The 18,301-nt window shown below is 47.1% G+C and overlaps 1 protein-coding gene across 2 annotated transcripts in view; it reads right to left on the reverse strand.

Annotated features, from left to right (window-relative positions):
* LOC135903663 (A disintegrin and metalloproteinase with thrombospondin motifs adt-1-like) overlaps window positions 1-16,140 on the reverse strand; it is a 65,050-nt gene extending 48,910 nt beyond the window's left edge. The window contains exons 1-6 of one of the 2 annotated variants that reach the window (XM_065433988.1): window positions 15,954-16,140; window positions 8,461-9,063; window positions 6,940-7,086; window positions 2,649-2,712; window positions 1,390-1,574; window positions 290-415 (exon numbers count right to left, since the gene is read on the reverse strand). In XM_065433988.1, the coding sequence (XP_065290060.1) occupies window positions 290-415; window positions 1,390-1,574; window positions 2,649-2,712; window positions 6,940-7,053 (489 nt within the window). In that variant the 5' untranslated portion in view covers window positions 7,054-7,086; window positions 8,461-9,063; window positions 15,954-16,140. Of the gene's footprint in view, window positions 1-289; window positions 416-1,389; window positions 1,575-2,648; window positions 2,713-6,939; window positions 7,087-8,460; window positions 9,090-15,953 lie in introns of both variants that reach the window. The other variant, XM_065433987.1, reaches the window with a different exon arrangement.
* Between the last annotated feature and the right edge of the window lie 2,161 nt (window positions 16,141-18,301).

The following is an 18,301-nucleotide window of genomic DNA, read 5'->3' on the forward strand; positions in this document are numbered from 1 at the left end:
TGCAGAGGGCAGGGTGGCACCGTTATGTGGTGTTCGTTGTAAAGCAGCAAATCAGCCATCGGGGTGCCTAAATTTCTTCACCTTACAGGCAGATTCGTTACAGCTGTCTTCGATGTAGAGGTGTTCACGGTACACGCGAACGAAAGGGCTGAGCCGGATCATAATTGGTCCTTCATTATACAGAGAATTCCGCTGTACAGAGACATTCGTTGTAGATATATTCGTTGTAGCGACGTTGGAACGTATTTCTAAAGCGCGGAATTCACCGGTAGCGGCCCTCGCTACTTACGATTCCACCATCGTAGTCGCACTCGCTGAAAGCGGCTACGACGCTGCCGTTGACTCCTAGGTAGTGACAGTTGGCCCTCCTCAATGATAGTGGGATCTCTCTCCCTGCCCGCGTTTTACGCACCACCTGGAAGTGACACATACGAAGTGACATACGAAGAATGAAAGCTGTCTACGGTTGACAAGAACAAGAGGGCATGTACCCATAAACCTATCCGTGAGACGTGTTGTTATATCCTGGTCACACCAAGTAATTTCAAAACCGATGAGCCCAATTGGGATCGAATTTTTCAATCACTATTGCCTTTCTATCGCAGCTTGCGCAAATGAGTCAGTTGCGATTGAGGAAATTGATTCCTACAGGCCACATCGAGACAGACAATGCTCTTGACGCCGAAATATTGTACATATCCAGGCCAAGCTTTAGAAAAATCGTCAACATGAGTCGAAACATGTAAGTGGGATATTTGTCGTTTTAATATAAGTTAAGCAATAGCCCTCCTTCTTTCAAGTATTTAGATAAATCTCTAAGACTATGTTCAAATTATTCATGGTAACGCAATTACAGACACGGGTGATGTACAAGTTAGTGCGATAATGTGTTTCCCTATAAAGAGTTCCGTCATGAACACGTCTCGCTAGCCACACTGACACTACGCGTGAAGGAGCGCATGACGAGGCCAATCAGAGAAACTTAAAAAAAGCTGAATACACTAAAAGAAATCATTCAGTTACCGCAATTTCATGACAATTCGCTGCAGCAAATATTCAGTAGCTATTTGGCGTAAATGCGAGAGAAATGCGTTAGCATTAAGTCGCACCTCTTTCAGGCACCGGATCCATGATGTAAGCCATGTTCACTACTTTGCATTACATTCGTAATGCCAGCGCATTAAAACAACTACTGCCGTAGTATATGGCCGTGGGGCCTCTTTGATTTATTAGATAAAAGGTTGTAGTTACAAACACAACAATTTTAATGTGACAGAGTCGCATAAAACTCTGAATTTGCTTGTTTCTAGTCATACGGTTTACTATGTAGAATCGCTAATATTTCCCTATAATGGTGGCGCACGGGTGGAAAAGAAGGAACAGACTTACTCTGAGGCTCCGGGCTATGAGGGCCTGGTTCTTCTTCAAGTTCATCTCAAGGTTTCGTCCCAAAATGTGGGCGTAGTATAGTAGCTTCCCGGACTCTTGACTCCTTGTGCGATACTGCGATGTTCGCGTTAGCGACGGTTCCAAGTATCGTTTCAGACGAACCTTGACCACCTGGTACTCTGGTACTGTAGAAGGAAAGCAGGTCGTACTGGGGTGGTTCCGGTTTCACCGCGGTAACCAACGAACCGCATTTTGCAGTAGACATGCCATGCATCAATTCAAAAACAAGTGCCTGCTTTCTACATATAATGCGGTCACCGGTAGCTCTTCATCACCATGCGAATGAAAATAAGAACATAGTTGCTAAACTGCTACGACGTAACATAATTCAATATTATCAAAATGAACTAGACATTGACATCCAAACAATAAAATGCAGTCAAATAAAGGAGAATACTTGAGTTATCTCGCTATGAGAGAGAGAGAAATAAAAGGCTCAGCCTTCAAAGAGGCGGAGCCTGAGATAAGTAATCTTGTCGGAACGTAAGCTTCAGTTTGACACTGTTTGTGGCTTCTTTTGTTAGCTCCCCATCGATCTGGAGAGTAAATGTCACCTGAACAAACATGGAGTCGTATTTAGTGGTCTGCTCTAATAAAACTTCGGAGCGCCATTTTCAGATCGCACTGATAGTGGCTTCGACTTGCGCTTCCTTGATTAGAGTAGAGCTGTGCCCCTCTACACAGAAAATCTCATTAGCAATAAAATGATGAGGTTACTGATCACGTACTGAATGCAAGAAATAATTTTTTTAAGGGAATGGTTATGCCAGCTACACTAGGATAGATTATGAAAAGGATGTATTGGATCCCCGAACTACAGATATATTATTGGGTGACCATGCATTGACGTTGGTATCTTACAATACAAGGGTTGGCCGGTCACTTTCTGGTGAGAGTTCTTGCAAAACAATATAAGCCACGTTATTATTATTTAATACCGCGATGTAAATGATGACGACCTACACGGAACACACAACGGAACACACTTAAATTAATGGAATGAATAGAATTTATTGATAGGAAAGACAGAGAGGTCGACCTGAGCTAGTGCGCTCTAGTCTGCTACTCTGCATTTAAATGAAAGTACACTTGAGAACAATAGGCATTCGAACATTTGCAAGCACTTCTTAAATCTTAATAGATTAACCAATGAGGACGCTCTACTTTATTATGTAATAACTATCAGAATAAAGCCTTACCTTCCGCGTGGGAGTGCACGTCAAACAAGTCGACTAGCTCCTTCTCGTTGAGTTCTTTGTGTATCTGAAAAAGTTTCGGGGGTGCAGGTATTGTAAGAACCGCACGCAAAGCAAGCTTAAGTTTTCACTTTCCTCTTAAGGTTGTCTCTCATGCTGCGACTGGAGCGAAATAAATCAGTGCAGTCACACGCGTCACAATGCGATTTCTAGAGGGCTTGTTGCACATGAGTGCGATTTCAAGAGTGCGGCTGGCGCGACGCCCAGGATTTTTCAAATGTAATGAAAGAACCTGTGCAGTGTGATATCCTTGAGCTGTTTATAATAGGAGCAATGAATGTCCATCATTTGTAATTTAAAAACGCTTCGAAGTTTAAATTTATTTTGGAGTACGCAACAATGGCCCCTGAAGTTCAGTGCGAGGAGACAAGGTGGACGTAAACAGCTGTTCGCAGCTAGTCGTTCAGCGCTCTGCGCTGACTCGTGTGCCTTCTGTGTCCATGTCGTTCTGCCTGAGCTACAACAAATTATAAGAGGACCCATCAACAAGCCCATATAGCTATCCTCACCGCATACGCCGTATTCGGAGTTCGGCTGCAGGGAAATCGCCATGTCGGCGCGGAGCGTCACCTTCTGAAGGAAGGATGTTTGTGCATTGCTCGTAACTGCGCATAAGTTGTTCCTACTCCTAGCCATATTCGTACGACAAACTTAGCTGCAAGTACCGGCCCGAAAGCATCCATCTGCCCCTGAAGGAAGCCGCAAAGGGTCTGCATGTGATTACTGCACATGCAGCGGGAGTTGTGTTGCGAACTTCAATCTTAACGCTAGCCTGGTTCGTCGATCGCGGCGCGTGCGCTGTAATTGTGTATAGAAGTACTCTCTGAATATTTCGAAATGTGTAAAAGCCGAAACCACAAATTTCTTTTAGCGGTCTGTCATATCACGGTGCCTTAGAACATCACAGATTCTTGTGACATGATGTCTCCTTGTAAATATTACCGCTGCTTGTAACATCACAATTCATCATGACTTCAACGTTTCTTGCAACATCACATCTGCTTTTAACATCACGAATCACGGTTCCTTGTAACATAACGGCTGCTTGTAACCTCACGATTCCTTGCAACATACCAACAAGTTGTAACATCACAGATGCTAATGATATGACGCTCACATATCAGATACGAAAAGTAAGCTTATGATGGATTATTTGCTTGCTTGCAGGGGCATAGGGTGACAACAGTGCAGAGTGGCGATCTAGTGAAGAGCATTACTGAGCGTTCCATGTAAACCAACGTTCGGTTATTTTACTGGGTTTGCTAGGTCATGCAAATAGCCACCTTTCATCGGAGCTGCTGAGCGCAGCCTTTTCACCCGGGAGTTACTGCAACTGTGCCTTTTCTTGTATCAAGGACGTGCCCTTGTCACGTATACGTTTAGGGCCTGTCCTCAAACAAATAAAGAAGAGCGAAGTAAGCAGACCCGACAGCTTTCCTTTTCTAGTTGAAACGAAGAAACCACTTGCATCGTGAACATGGCTGACAATGCTTCGCAGATAGCTGTTTAATTACTGGCCGCCAAGACGGAACAAGGAAAACTTCAGAGGAAGGAAAAAAAAAACGCTGTGCTGTCGGAAGCGATTGGTCACGCAGCCACTTTCGTCCGTCAACAGGTAGCACCAGCAGCGGGAGACCGTCACGGCTGCGCGGGCGCTCGATCACTTTTGCCGGGCGGCATCTGCCCTCTCGGCACGTCGGCGGGGGTGCGTGTCAGAGCACTGTCGCGGTTGACGGCGCGCACCCACGATGATGGGTGGAGGCGACGAATCTCATTAGCGATCTTACTCTCCGGCCAGCTCGTGCGGTTGAGCCCGCGGAGGCGTCTCTATACCGACGCCTCGGGAGGGCTTTGCTTTCTTGGGTCGTTGACATCGCTCGAGCGGGCACAGACAAAACAAGTTCGCCCCGCGTGCGTAGTACAGAAGAGGTGACGAGACATTTCCAACGGTTCCGATATGCGTGTGCGTGTGTATTCGTAAGAGACAGCCCCGCACCACTTGAGCCTGGGGTTCCGCCTGTGCACACTGCCTATACTGCCTGCCCTGCGTGCAGTCGTGATGGAAATGAAAAGCGTGCAAGGGGATCCTGAAGGTGTTGGCCTGTGTTTGTGTTCACGTAAGTCGGCGTACTTGAAGACCTCCGGCCTTACTCGCCAGGAGCGCCTCCTTAGCGCACCTATATTGATTGCCCTTTGTGGAGTTAACGCGGAAGTGGCACTGTGCTGGTCGTCCTGCAGCCCCACCCCGCTCCCTTCGTTGGATCAGCGACGCTCTCCCGCCGCGACAGATCCCCCTCCGCCGCCGCTTTCGGCCTTCCCTTTCTCAGACCCTGTACTTCCTCGAGAAACCAGATCGCTGCTTAACGAAACAAAAGTAGAGGGCAAGAAACAACGAAGAAATAATCATAAAAAAGGAAACACGCATAAAAGCGATCTGACAGGCTTCACCCTTGGAAGCACCACGCCGCGATCGGCAAACACGACCTTCGAGTGAAAGCAAAACACGTCGTCGCCGACCTTCGTCGGAGGTGAAAGAACAGCGATGTCGATGGCTTCCGATAGTGTGGCGGCAAGTTCAACGATCCGCCGCTCCGCCGCTCTCTTCGTTCCTGCGTGCTGTTCGTGCCTCTTTTCATTGCCCACCGCGGGACCCGACGGTGACCCTCGGTGATGAGCGATGCGTGCGTGTTTGAAAAGGAGTGGGCCGGGATGCTTTACTGACTTGGTTATGTTGACCTTTTTGTGTAATGGAAACGCAAAATGGGGGTGAGGAGGGGGCGAAGGGCAAGGCGGAGAGGTGAGGCGCTTTGGCTTGCGATCGCTTAGTGATGAGCAACGAAAAAGAGACTCGAAATGCAGCAACCCGCATCATTCGTGTTTCTGCTTTGAGTCAGCCGCTGTCACAGTCGTGAGCGCTGGTCTCTTCCAATTTTTAGAACTACGGAATGTACTTCATGGCCCAGTCATATTCGGTCGGCAAGGCCACGTCATTTCACGAGAATGTCGGTGGGTAACCAGGCCGAAAGTTTCATCGGTGCTGCTCCTCCGAGAACGACAGCTTCATGCGAATTACTATTATGTATTTTGAACACATACATACAATTAACAGGAAAGGGAAAGCGAGGAGCCGGCTGGCAACTGCCACCGGAAGCGGTACAACGCCTGCCTACTCTTCAGAAGGGAGGTGACAGCAACACAGAAATGGAAAATAGGAAGTAGGGGAGGAAAGAGGAAACGAAGAGCAAAAGGACCAATCTAAAGAATAAAGTAGAACACAGTAAAGATCACACACAGTAGGGCCGGTCACTGAACGTCACGCTACTACAGAATGTTGAATAAAATAGTTTCGACGCTACAAACATGAACCTAAGTTGGTTAACTCTAGAGAAGGAATTAACTGTATCCAAACACTGACGAAAGAAACAGATAGTACGGGGAGGGAATGCAACTCAAAAGGACTGAAATGAGCTGTCATTCTTCACGGGGTATTACCAGTGTCGGTGATATTACGTTAATGCCCGACAATGTTTGACCAGTTGTGTCTTTCAAGTGGGCAGTACTGGGACAGTGCCCGCCCAGCACTGGCGAGCAGAGCACATTTTCTGGGCAGTGACACTGCAGGAAAAAAGTGCAATATGCCAAAACAGCTGCGAATGAGCGCAACGAACTTCACAATATGACTCGCACTTCAAACTTCGCAATGTCAAGTGTCAGCGTGGTTCGGTATGTGGACGTCAACATAGGAGACCACGATGACATTCTTGGTTTATTTTACCAGTGCAATATAAACACGACACAAACTCTAGAGGCGATATATCGCCAAGTTCTCACTTAGTGACCCGTTTACACTGCGCTGGTAACATGAATCAGGAATCTAGCAATCAGCTATCCCGTCTAATGGCATTACTTTCACAATGAGGTAACATCTTACCAAAGGACTTGTGTTTACTGTTTTAATCGAATGTCTCAACAAAATTCTGGTTAAATAATTGGACTTATTGAGAGAGACCACACAGGTATCCGACAGGTCACCGGTACCGGTGACCTGCCGTTTAAAAACCGAACGTAGAATTATAACAAGCACAACTGAGAAACGGCAGTTCATTTGCAGTAATCTTCCGCATGACTGATGAAGTGAATCATGTGTGCGTATTTAATTACAACCCGCAGTATCGACGAAACGTAAAGAAAGATGGATGGGCCGTAAATCACGCATGTTACGTAGATCACTCACCGATGGCTGCAAGGATGGTGACACACATTCCCAGCACAAGGCGATAAGGAACAGCATTCGTACAGCATGAGCGACCATGAGACTTGTCAGGACTGGTTCGTGAGGTGAAGTCATGCTTGTTCTGTCGATAGCCAGGTGTTGTTAGTCCTTCAAGAATGGGCGATGAAAAACAAACAAAGCCAAATTAGGTGAACGCAGTTGGTGTTAGGGACACCACTACCTTTAAGACAGGTGACCACAAACTTCCATTCGCCATCACATTTTCACTTTGTGTCCGGGACATGCTGAATTGTCCTGAATGGACTGCTACCAATGGTACATATGAATGCTAGGGACGCCACTGTCTTTACGGTATAGGAGACAATGTTCATTGACCATGTCGTTTTGACTTCGTGTGCCGGATATGCTGCAGTGTCCTGAAAGAATTGGTACCTGCAGTACCTATAACTCCTGTATCATTTTGTAACATCCTTTTATAGCACCCGCTAAGACTCATCCTGCCTTTACGCAACACACTCACCCATCACGTCACCGCTGCTGCCAGTTATCGACGCTGCATTGCTATGTAGCCTAAAGTCAATAATTCAAATGAAGTGTACATATCTTACATTAAAAAAAAGACGTGGCGCGAAGTTACACTATTGATTTGAAGTGTTTGATAAGATCACTGTATCATTTTATACTTTGGTAAACAACGGGCTTTTCAGAATGATTGTGTTTCGCAAACTGTCCGAATCTTCTTCTTTCTTCTTTCAATCCCGGTGGTTTTCTACATGATGCCATTCGGATAGAATTTGCACGTTGAAGTTCTGGAAAATGAGCGTCTCACGCATTCTATTCCTCTGGAAGTCGCCTCTGTGATAATTTCTTTTCATTCCGAGGGGGCTGCTTCTTCGAAATATTATCGTACAGGGAAAATCAAAGACTACAGGACATTTTGTTGCCTTTTTAGCTTTACAGCGCCGCAAGTTGCCGTCGTTTAAGTACATGAATTAACATGCCTGCCACTTTGTAACTGAGCCGTATAAAAACATTTCATTCACGATCAAGATATTAAACACCAACAAAAGAAAGGTAACTTCCCTTGGCGATAACTACGTAGTGAACATTGATGTTGAAACTAATGCTACTTCGTCTGGTTTTAAATTTAATATGTCAAGCCATCACTGGTCGCATTGCAGTTGTAAAGCCAAATGCCATGTACGAGAAAAATAATGTGCATAGGCGTTACACTTCAGTCACTCAATTACCGTTAGAGGGGCACCAGAGCAAAAAAAGCATTTGTGGAAGCTCATAATACGAGATAATAAAGCAGATTCATAATGCAAGGACTCGGTATTCACTGCTTGAACGAACCACGAAACCTCTATGAAGCAACACGAGGACAATGAAGCATCAGGAAGAGAGACACTGCACATCAAATGAAAACAAGTTTACCATGACCGGCTGTATCGTGGTGACGATGGTCGGCTGAGCAAACGAACGTCAGCTCTTAACTGTGCAACCAAGCAAAACACCCACCTTATTTACGCCCGTCGCCAGCTCTTCATGTTGCTCCGCATGGGTCTCGAAGGCATTTCCACAAAGTCATTGTATGGGGAAACCTCGTTGACGGGTCAGCGTCAAAAGATCACAACAAGCGAAAGGTTCAACGGTTTCAGAGCCCCAGCAAGCGACAAACGGTGTTCCCGAGTCCACTGGCGACAGTTGCCGACCCTTCGTCAGCACCAGCCGAGAAACGTCGTGTGCGCCAATTTTTCAAACTCAGCCGTCCCTCCCCCTCCCCCAGTCTCATCGTCCATAGCTCGGCAACATGCTGGGAAGTACGGCGGACAGAGTGGAGTCCATTGGGCCGCTATACCTGGCAATGAAGTGGCGGAGCGAACCCTCCTGTGCTGGCCTCGATTTGGCAGGGGCCGGCATTCTCTCTTTCGCCGCCGCGAACGAGACCTTCTCACCCCTCGAGCGAGAGGAGGCCATTCTCCTCCCTTTCATCTCAGCCTCGAATCCTCCCCTGAGCAACGCTCTCCTCGGCCCACCACTGTCATACATCCGCTGCCGATCTTGTACCTGGAGCGAAGCTCGCAGCGTCGTCCCGGTTCGCCATCCGTCCATAAGAAGCCCCTGCGGATTCGCACGAACCCTCACCCCTGTGTACAAGAGACGGAGAAAAGTGCACCTTGTTAGCGCATAGCATTAGGCGGCTCGCAACCGCGTATGCATATCGGCGGGGCTACCGCGAGCGCCCCAAAAGCACCAAAAGAAAAAAACTATAAAGTAAGAGAAAGTAAAATAAGGTAAGAGAAAGTGAAGCTCTCACGTGTCGTGATATGTGTGCGTGTGTGTAACATCGCTTGCGTCGGCATTCCTCTGTGACGGCTTGCAACGAAGTCCCGGGCTCAGGGAATCTCAGCTCTCGGACAACCATTCCTTTTCGCTTCTTTCTTCATGAGCTTCACATTCTCAAACAAACAACAAACAAGGAAGCAAACAAACAAACAAACAAACAAGCAAACAAACAAACAAACAAACAAACACACGAACGAACGAACTAAGAAACAAAGAAACAAAGAAACAAAGAAACAAACAAACAAGCAAAAAAAAACAGTTTAATTACATTCTGGGGTTTTACGTCCCAAACCCACGACACAACTATGAGGCATGCTGTAGTAGGCGATTCCGGATTAATTTAGACCACCGTAGGTTCCTTAAAGTGCTTCCGGTGCCGGGTATACGAGCGTGCTTGCGTTTGGCCCCGCAGTGACATGCGGCCGCTGCGGCCGGGATCGGACCTGAGACCTCGTGCTCGACAAGGCAATGGCATAGCCATAAGTTACCTCAATGGATCTAACAGAAAAGTCTGCTCTGTCGTGAAAGTAGGGCCATCGTTACAGGCTGCGGCTTTCGAAGATTACCTGCTTTCGAACGAATCTAGGTTGTTTTGAAGAGAAAACTAGAAATGATGGAAGTTTTTCGTTTAGGACGTTGGCTTCGATGCTGTTTTCGCTGAGGAGCACTTCCTGAAGACGCGTTTCCGTGGAGGTGAGAGCCAGAGGGGACTTCCCCTCTTTTCAATGCGCAGAGAGGAAGTAGCTGCTGATGGTCAACCAGATGCTTTATTTTACTTTCTTCACTGCGTCTAAGAAGCGACACGGGGATTTTAAGGCAAAAGATAAGGACCATAATTACAAGCTGTTTTTCCAAGACACACCTTAGCGGAGAAGCACGGGCCTTTGTCGGACACGTTATTTTTGGTGTGCGTGTGCATTCCAGTTCCTAATTTAGTTCAAGAAATCACACGACAAGTGTGAACGCGTAATGAACGCTAGCAGAGACACAAAATGTAACACAGAACGTTGAAGACCAAACGATACCCTTTTCTAGACATTTTACAGCAATTACATACACCACTAAGGTTTAACGAGGGGTATAATTAATGTTGCCGAATACAACAATGACGTTCGGTTCCTGTTGTGTTGGGATAGCTAAACTCTATTTCACGAACTTTCTACAGCGTCTGCTACAAGCGCAATTGAATATAGAACACTTTTGGCATACTTCAGATATGGATGGCTCCAGCGGCAGCGAGAAGTTGGTAAATCTGCTGTATCTGTCCTCAGACCTGTACACAGCACATATTTGTACGTAGCCTTTTTGAAAACCATGCAGGCTAAGCGGCGCCTTCGCGATATGTGACATTCTACTGCGTGAGGTGGTTTCGGCGGTGTTCCCGATACTCCAGAGCTCCGGACAGCGAGTACCAGATTTCATTTCATTCTGCAGGTTTTTGGAACTTATGAAATACCTTTGGAACTCCTTTAACCAGCCTGTAGCGCTGCTGGAGCTCGCAGGTCGCGCAGGTAACGTAGATTTTTTTTTCGACAAAGAGTCCAAAAGCCTTGTACGCCAACAGTTTCACCATTCAGAGCAAACATTCCAGCCGGGAGTCACCTCTGTACCCACACCGAGGCACGCGGTCCTGCGGCACGAACTTCCGGCAACGCTGGCTGGCTCGAGCTGGTTGAAGCTCGCCACGGAACCGAGGCTACGTAACTGTCATCGTAACCGGGTCTGGGACGAATTCCACGGCACACAGCGCTACCCCGTTCCAGGGTGTGCTTGCTTCGTTGTTTCTCGTCGCGCGCTTGTTATGGTTTTGTTGGGTTTCTTTCTTTCTTTTCTTTTCTTTGCCGCCTTTTTACCCGATCGGCACCGCTTTGGAGGCTGGCTGAGCTTAGGGAGGGGACGTGACTGAGGCGCGACGAAAGTGCTTTGAACCTGGCCGTATTCACGAGCCGCCCCTGCCTCTTTGTTTTCCGTGCCGCGCGCGCGGAAAGAAAAAAGTGTGTCACGCGAAGGGGGTATGCAGTTACGCGCGCCGGAATATAGAAGGGTGTAATGCGAAAGCGGACGAGAGCCATGGGCTGCGCGTCCTCCAACACGTGTAGTACATCTAGTGCACTGATTCGAAATTGCACCGACGTAAGATTTTTACGTGATAGGTATGATAATGCAACTGCATGTTACACCACTATAGAGGACAGTTTCTTAGCAAGAATACATAAAGAAAATCTACGTTCCGTGACTGCTTGCGCTGCAAGCATGGTTGTCTAGGCAGTAGGAAAACAATGGACAAGTCCACGGATGTGCCTGAACGTCGTTATTGTGTCGTAGTACGGAGTGACCAAGTGAAATTTAGTTAATTTTTTGTCTCATTACAGCTCACGGAAACATATAGCGACATTTAGCTTCGAATTTATAACATCGATGGCTACCAAAATAATGCAGTTGCGAACGATCGTTCAGGTTATAAAAGTAATTTCACATGGTGAAAACTAGTGACTAAAAATTATTTTGCTTTAACAATACAAATTAGACAAAGCGTGCAGAGAATGCTATCAACGTAAAGTGACCAACAGTAGCCAACCAATCGTAGCCTAAACCTGAATTCAGCATTTCAACAGTGTTGGCACCAGACCGAAGGCACCCATTCCTCGGCCACATTTAGATTTAGCGGCACGAATAGTCGGAATGGTGGTGATGCAATTATGTGCTCAAATCTTCTCAACCAGCTCGACAAGTTGTTATTGAAGAACATTTGACTGTTGCCAATATTTATATTAGTGACTCCAAAGAAGAAAAGAATCTGCAGTGCACTTTCTTACAAAAGCCATGCTGAATCACTGAAAAATGTTGTCTGTTACGAGTGAATACCATTCAGGCTAAACGATTGCAGAGGTAGATTTTAACGTAATGATGTTAGTACGACACTTTAAGCGACATACCAGTAATATAATTTTGAGATGTTGAAAGATCTATCGAGCTAAATTCTTTTGCATGTGTCATATTGGCCACAAAAAAGCTTTTTCTTTAAATTTGTGTACCACTTAGTGTTTCGTAAGTGCGCTGAAACAGTTACAGCTTTGTAGGTCACACGTGCGCCTAGGATTGGGGCCTTAACTTTTTGATTTGATTTCGCGTTGTGAAGGTAAGCATGGAAGATAGTTCTGAGCGCAGATACTGAATACTTTTTCGTTTAAAAAGCGTCGGTTCTACAGAAGACAATAAAAAATAACAAGATCAGCAGGTTTAAAGTTGCACTGTTATTTTAGCTCGTAGACTACCTACTACTTTGAGGAATACCCCAGAGTCGTACATCTTTCTTGAACAGGTTGTCAGAAGGTTACCCACCGTTTTACCACGTCAAAAGGTCGAAGTAACATGTTTAAATCTTCACAGCGTATATTTTTTCGATTGTGTGGGCGACAAGAGCTTTTCGCAGAGAAAAGCCTCAGCGTAGGCACCTCTTGTAATTAAAATTAACTTTGCAGCAAGACGTAGGCGCGAGGAAATAAACAAATGAGAGAGCCAATTCACGTTCACTTAGGGATCCATACGTTTAGATCTCCAATGCTTGTAGTTTTCTTTCCCAGGAAGCGGGTTCTGTCTGCATCTTGAGCCCCGAATTTCGAAAGGCTGCACACGTTTCAAAGAAAAAAGATTGCGGTTTTGTCCCACTACCACTCTCGTCATCACTCCTCCGGGCACTCTCTTCAGCTCTCCATCGTGTGCTTTCTAGCAAAGAACGATACGTGCGTTTTCTTTGTTCTTAGCAAGAAGCAATCGCGCTCTCTACTTCAGAGAAAGGAAGCGCGCGAACGAATTAGGAAGATTATTCTCCAGGGACATAATTTGCACCTAGAATGGCATAGCGTTTCAAGATTATACAATTTGACCTGTGAAGGCCAAACCCCGAGACGAGCTTCACTTGCCTTCCCGAGTGCCGAAACTCCCTCACCCGCTTCGTAAATGCAACCTAAGGACAAATTTGCGCTGCGGTTGAATTTCAATATTCACTATGCGCGAACGTACAGAAGAGGGTAGAAGTTAGTGGGTACCGAAGCGATACACTGTACTCAGAGCTTTCATAATTAATACAAAGACAAACAATAGTTTTAGGCAGCCGTATAGGAAACGGTACACACACAAAAAGGAATTGTGCTATGAATAATAGTCCAAGTATTACTACACTAATAATGGCACATGAAGGAAAGCAGCATAACTCAATATAATTCATAAAGCCTTTCTCCGCTTTTCTTTGTCTGTGCATCGTGTTTTTTTATTTTTCGACTTTCTCTTTCGTTCTTCCTTTCTTTGAGTAACGAATCTGGAATTTCGGGATAGCCAGGTCTGAAGTAGCCTGCCTTCCAATGCTTCCGCATCGAAATAATACGAAAAAGAAAGAACGAAGTTACGAAAGCAGGCTATATAGCTCACAAGTGTCGTCATAAAGCTGGCGCTTGAGTGTAATAAAAATATTATCATGGAAGATTAAGGAAATGGTGTTATTTTGACACGAAAAAAAAAAGTCGGCTCACGTCGCCGTCATACAAGCGCCTCTACAGATCTGCGTGTTTACGCACGCGGTGTGCGCGTTATTCACCTCGCGGTGTCCACCGTTCTTTGTGTGAGACGGGTGGGAGACTTGCCAGGCTTTTGGCTTGGCAGGTCCGTACTGCGACGCGGGCCAGACGCCCAACGTATACGAAGACGAATAATGACTGTTTTTCATTCAAGGAGTCTTACGAGGGAACTGAAAGAGACTTGGTGTTCGGGAGGGGGTGGTGTTGTTGCGTTGCACCACCAACCCCCAAAAAAGCAGAGCTCCGCCTGCGTTTGACAATGCGAGCTGGACGGTCACGGGTAGGCCAGACGCACACGTGACAAGCACAATGCAAATTAAAAGAAAAAAAAAAAACGGTGCCTGCTTGCGGTTTCTCGACGCATTATGACCTACATACACGGTGATTACGGCGAATATGTCTTTATTTATGGAACAGAGTAATTTACAAATATAGGGCAGTTGGTTGAAAAGAAGCGCCAGCTCGGTTCAGACACGCTGTGGGTGGAAGCCAAGCAGGGTCTTCGCTCCTGTAATTGCATAAGTAAAGTAAGTTGGCGATGAGCTGTTCGTGTGTTAATTCGGGGAAATCCTGAGCCATCTATATCTCGAAACATTCGGAGGCTCCGGAGCTTCACACTTTGAATCCAAGCGTCTAACTGCTTGGTGACAGTGAAAGTTACGTCGCCAAGGGGCGGGAATGCTCATCGCTACTCAAAGTTGACGGTTTTCTTACAATTTTTTCTCGGTAATCATAACTTGGAAGCGAAAAAAGGGCGACGCGGCACCGTCGCGTCCCACAGAGGAACGAGCTGCTTAAAGTGCACGTTCCATACGCGACACTTTCGTTATTTCGTTATCTACGAATGCGTCGTCTCCGTCGCGACAAGACGACCGGTTTCACATGCGAGAAAACGAGTGGCCATTGACCACACGAGGAGCGGATCCACCGAAGACGCCCAAAAGCAGAAGGGATCACGCGATCCGTCGGCGAGGCGAACCTTCGCTATCAGCCAGTCACTCTCGAAGGTCGGAGGGGAGGCCCGCTTCGCGCATTTGTAGGGCCGGCGTGGGCTGCAAGCGAAATAACAGCTACAGCAACACGACATGCGGGTGCAGCGTGGTATAGACCCGTACATGCTCGTAACAAAGAGAGAGTGAGTGACCGACTTTCGCGCGAAGAACGAGCCCGCCCTGGTCGCCGATTTCGACTGAAGGGTGTGGCGCTTGCTCCAGTCATCGCCGACTCGAGGAAATCGCCTGGGGTTGTTTCTCTACGGGGCCCTACTGCCGCGAAGAGAGCGGAGATGAGGCGGTGCCAGATAAGTGGTTCTCGCGTCGGCATGACGTAGCGAGAATCACCCGCGCTGACACGTCGCGTACGCTATAGCCGTCGCACGATGCCGAGCGAGCTTTGGGGTACGGCTCCCGTATATCTACACCTGTCGGACGGGGAGCGCCGTGTTATTAAGTGGTGCTCGCGTGTTGCTCGAGTGAAAGCGATCCGGTAAGAAATACCAGCTGCAGCAGTGAGTTCAGAATGCACTACCCTTTCTCTCAAACACTGCCGCCCCCCTCCTGCTTTCACGCATGCTGCGTGAGAGAGAAAGAACCCTGGCCGTCGTTGCAACGCTTTTTTTTTTGGGACGTTGTATTGTGAATCGTAAGAACCTTACTTAGTTGCTTTGCCAGTTTGAAGGTTCACGTGCTAGTTGTTAGTTAAGAAACGTTGGAATTGGTGATTAACTGAGAGTAAAAGGAAACTGTGCTAAAGGCAGGCGGCCGCGAATCGTTCGGGAAATTTGACTTTGATTGGAAAGACAGTAAGTCTCTTCCCTTCGGTTATGTTGAGGTTACCACTAATCGACTACAGACACGACGTCAGAAAATGGTAGCAGGCAGTGCTGCCCTAAACTGAGAACATCTTTTCTTTTTTTTTTGCAGAAGAACCATAACCAATGAGAAACCACACAGAAGAAGCGCGCAAAACCCATCTGCGGGAAAAGAATCTGCATTTATCAAATTGGAATATTGGTTGAGAAGAGCGTTACGGCCTGTCACTCTTAATGTCATCGTGTTAGCGTTAAAATGGTACGGATAAGCACCAACTCACCTTGTTAGTTATAATCCTGGGCATGGAATATCATCTTGCAGGCTTGAGTTCAGCGTCCTTGAAGAGGAGAAGTGTGGCCACTCGGCTGATGGGAACGTCAGTGCCCCGTGATACCTTAAGCGTCTGCGCCGGCCGTGGACTCTGAAGCCAGCAGCCCCTGTCGCCTGTTGGCACCATACACCATCGGCTGGGCTGGCTTTGGAACGTGGAGGAGAGCGTGAAGAAATGCTTGATGGTCTGCCTTCTAGGGACTAGGAAACGGGAACTTCTCACAAAGCATTGCGGTGTTCTGAGGCGACGAGGTACATCTGGCTCAGACTACGTTCTCTCCTGGCGTAGCCACCACATACAGAAATGATTAGTGTGCCGAGTGCTGTTCGCGGTGAAAAAACAGCAACATTACGACTGGGCAACGAAAAGGGCAGTTATGAAAATGGGCAATGTAGATGTATGGTGGACGCCACGTGCGGAATGAATTCGACAGTTTCACAGGCTTTGCTTGAACCCCACGCGCACTTCGTGCTGCGTAAAGCACGTTACGCGTTCGCTTTAAACTCCAAAGCGACTGGATCTTGATTGAATCTGAAATGTGACAAGAGCGAGCGTTTTATGTACTTGTACGTGCTCGTTTACCGACAGCTTTGACGTTGCGAACAGCAGTGGCAAGCTCAGGAACTAACTAATGGTGCTAAATGTTAGCGCGTAATGTTTGAGAAACTACACTTGGGCAGTAAGACATCTTCGGGCCCTTAACGGGTGCCGAATCTCCTTTTCGCCTTCTTACTCTTCTTGAAATCAGTTGGGGAGGAAAGCACACCGAACAGGCGACACAATAGCCGTTAGCAGGATACAGTGTATACCTCCGACTCAGTGGCATATAAATGTTGGCGCTTTAGCGTAAATGAAAAAAAAAGAGTTAGTGATATTACCTAGCCTTTAAGCTTTTTTAAAGGGAGAAATTCGGGAAGCGGGGTACAGCCTGTCGTGGAGAATCTCAAGTCCTGAGAACTAAAAATTCAGTGAGCCGGTATGCTGCCTGGTGAGTCCTTCACGGTGAAATATTCTTCGAGTAAGTATACGTCAATGCGTTTCAAAGCAACGACGCCGGAAGAACGCGAAGGCAACCCTCGCATCCGTCCGGTCAAGCGGGAGCAGCGTGGCCGCACGTAGGACGAACAACGTCTACGCTGGACGCACCGCGAACTGCGGTGGCATCGCGCGGGGCGGTCGGGCAGAGCCCACCCCGAGAGGGCGGCATTCTTGGAGCGTGACTCGCCCACTGGGCCCGGTGCATGCGGGGGGAGGGGGGGGGGGGGCGGCGGGTATTCCCTGGCCTTGACTTCCTCCACTTATACTGGGCACTAGCCGAGACCACCTGTCTGACAGCCCACCGTTGCGCGATGGTATCTGAGAGGGTTGGGCAGCGAGCGGTAAGCATTTCTCATAACGTAGCCTCAGAGATAACCGCACGAAGGTGTGCCCCCTCTATCTCCCGACTAATTGCTCTTCGGCAGGTCGTACAGGATTTAATGAGCCAGATATAGAAGAATATAATTAAATATCGATTCCGGAGGGCGGAGGGGCAGTACCGGTTGGCTGGGAGCCATGTCGCAGCGTTCCCAGGAAACCAAAGGCCGACAAGAGGTGATTCCAGGGAATTGATCGTTCCAGCACTGCAGGGTAATGTGTTACCGCATACGTGTAGTTAGAAGGTGTACAGGATGTCGTTCAGAGGAGTGTCAACTGTGCACCTCATGCCTCTAGGATAACCGATGGTTATGGTGGGTGCTACTGACGGATATGCAGCGTCAAGAATATGCTACAGGCCTTTTCGTACATCATGTGCAACGCCGTGGAAGCTACGCAAGAAGTGCGGTCACCAAAATGTATAACTCCGCGCGTTCCTTCTGTCCTTCCACGCTCTCCAGTGGCGTTTTCTCGCAAGTGCATGCACGTAAGGCAGCCGCTATGCGCTGCAAATAATAAACACGAAAATAAAAAAGATACCAAGAAGCAAACTTACCTAAACCAACATGTTAGCAGTAGAATAAGTACACACACACACACACACACACACACACACACACACACACACACACACACACACACACACGCACACGCGCACACACACACACACACACACACACACACATATATATATATATATATATATATATATATATATATATATATATATATATATATATATATATATATATATATATATATATATATATATATATATATATATATATACCACTTTTCGCAAGAATAGGTCAGAAAGGAGTGTATTATTTCTAAGCGCGAACGCAGCTACATGGATGCAACGTTAGTCACGCGCCAGTGTT

The sequence above is a fragment of the Dermacentor albipictus genome, chromosome 9 (genome assembly GCF_038994185.2).
Source record: "Dermacentor albipictus isolate Rhodes 1998 colony chromosome 9, USDA_Dalb.pri_finalv2, whole genome shotgun sequence".
In the NCBI taxonomy this organism is placed as follows: Eukaryota; Metazoa; Arthropoda; class Arachnida; order Ixodida; family Ixodidae; genus Dermacentor; species Dermacentor albipictus.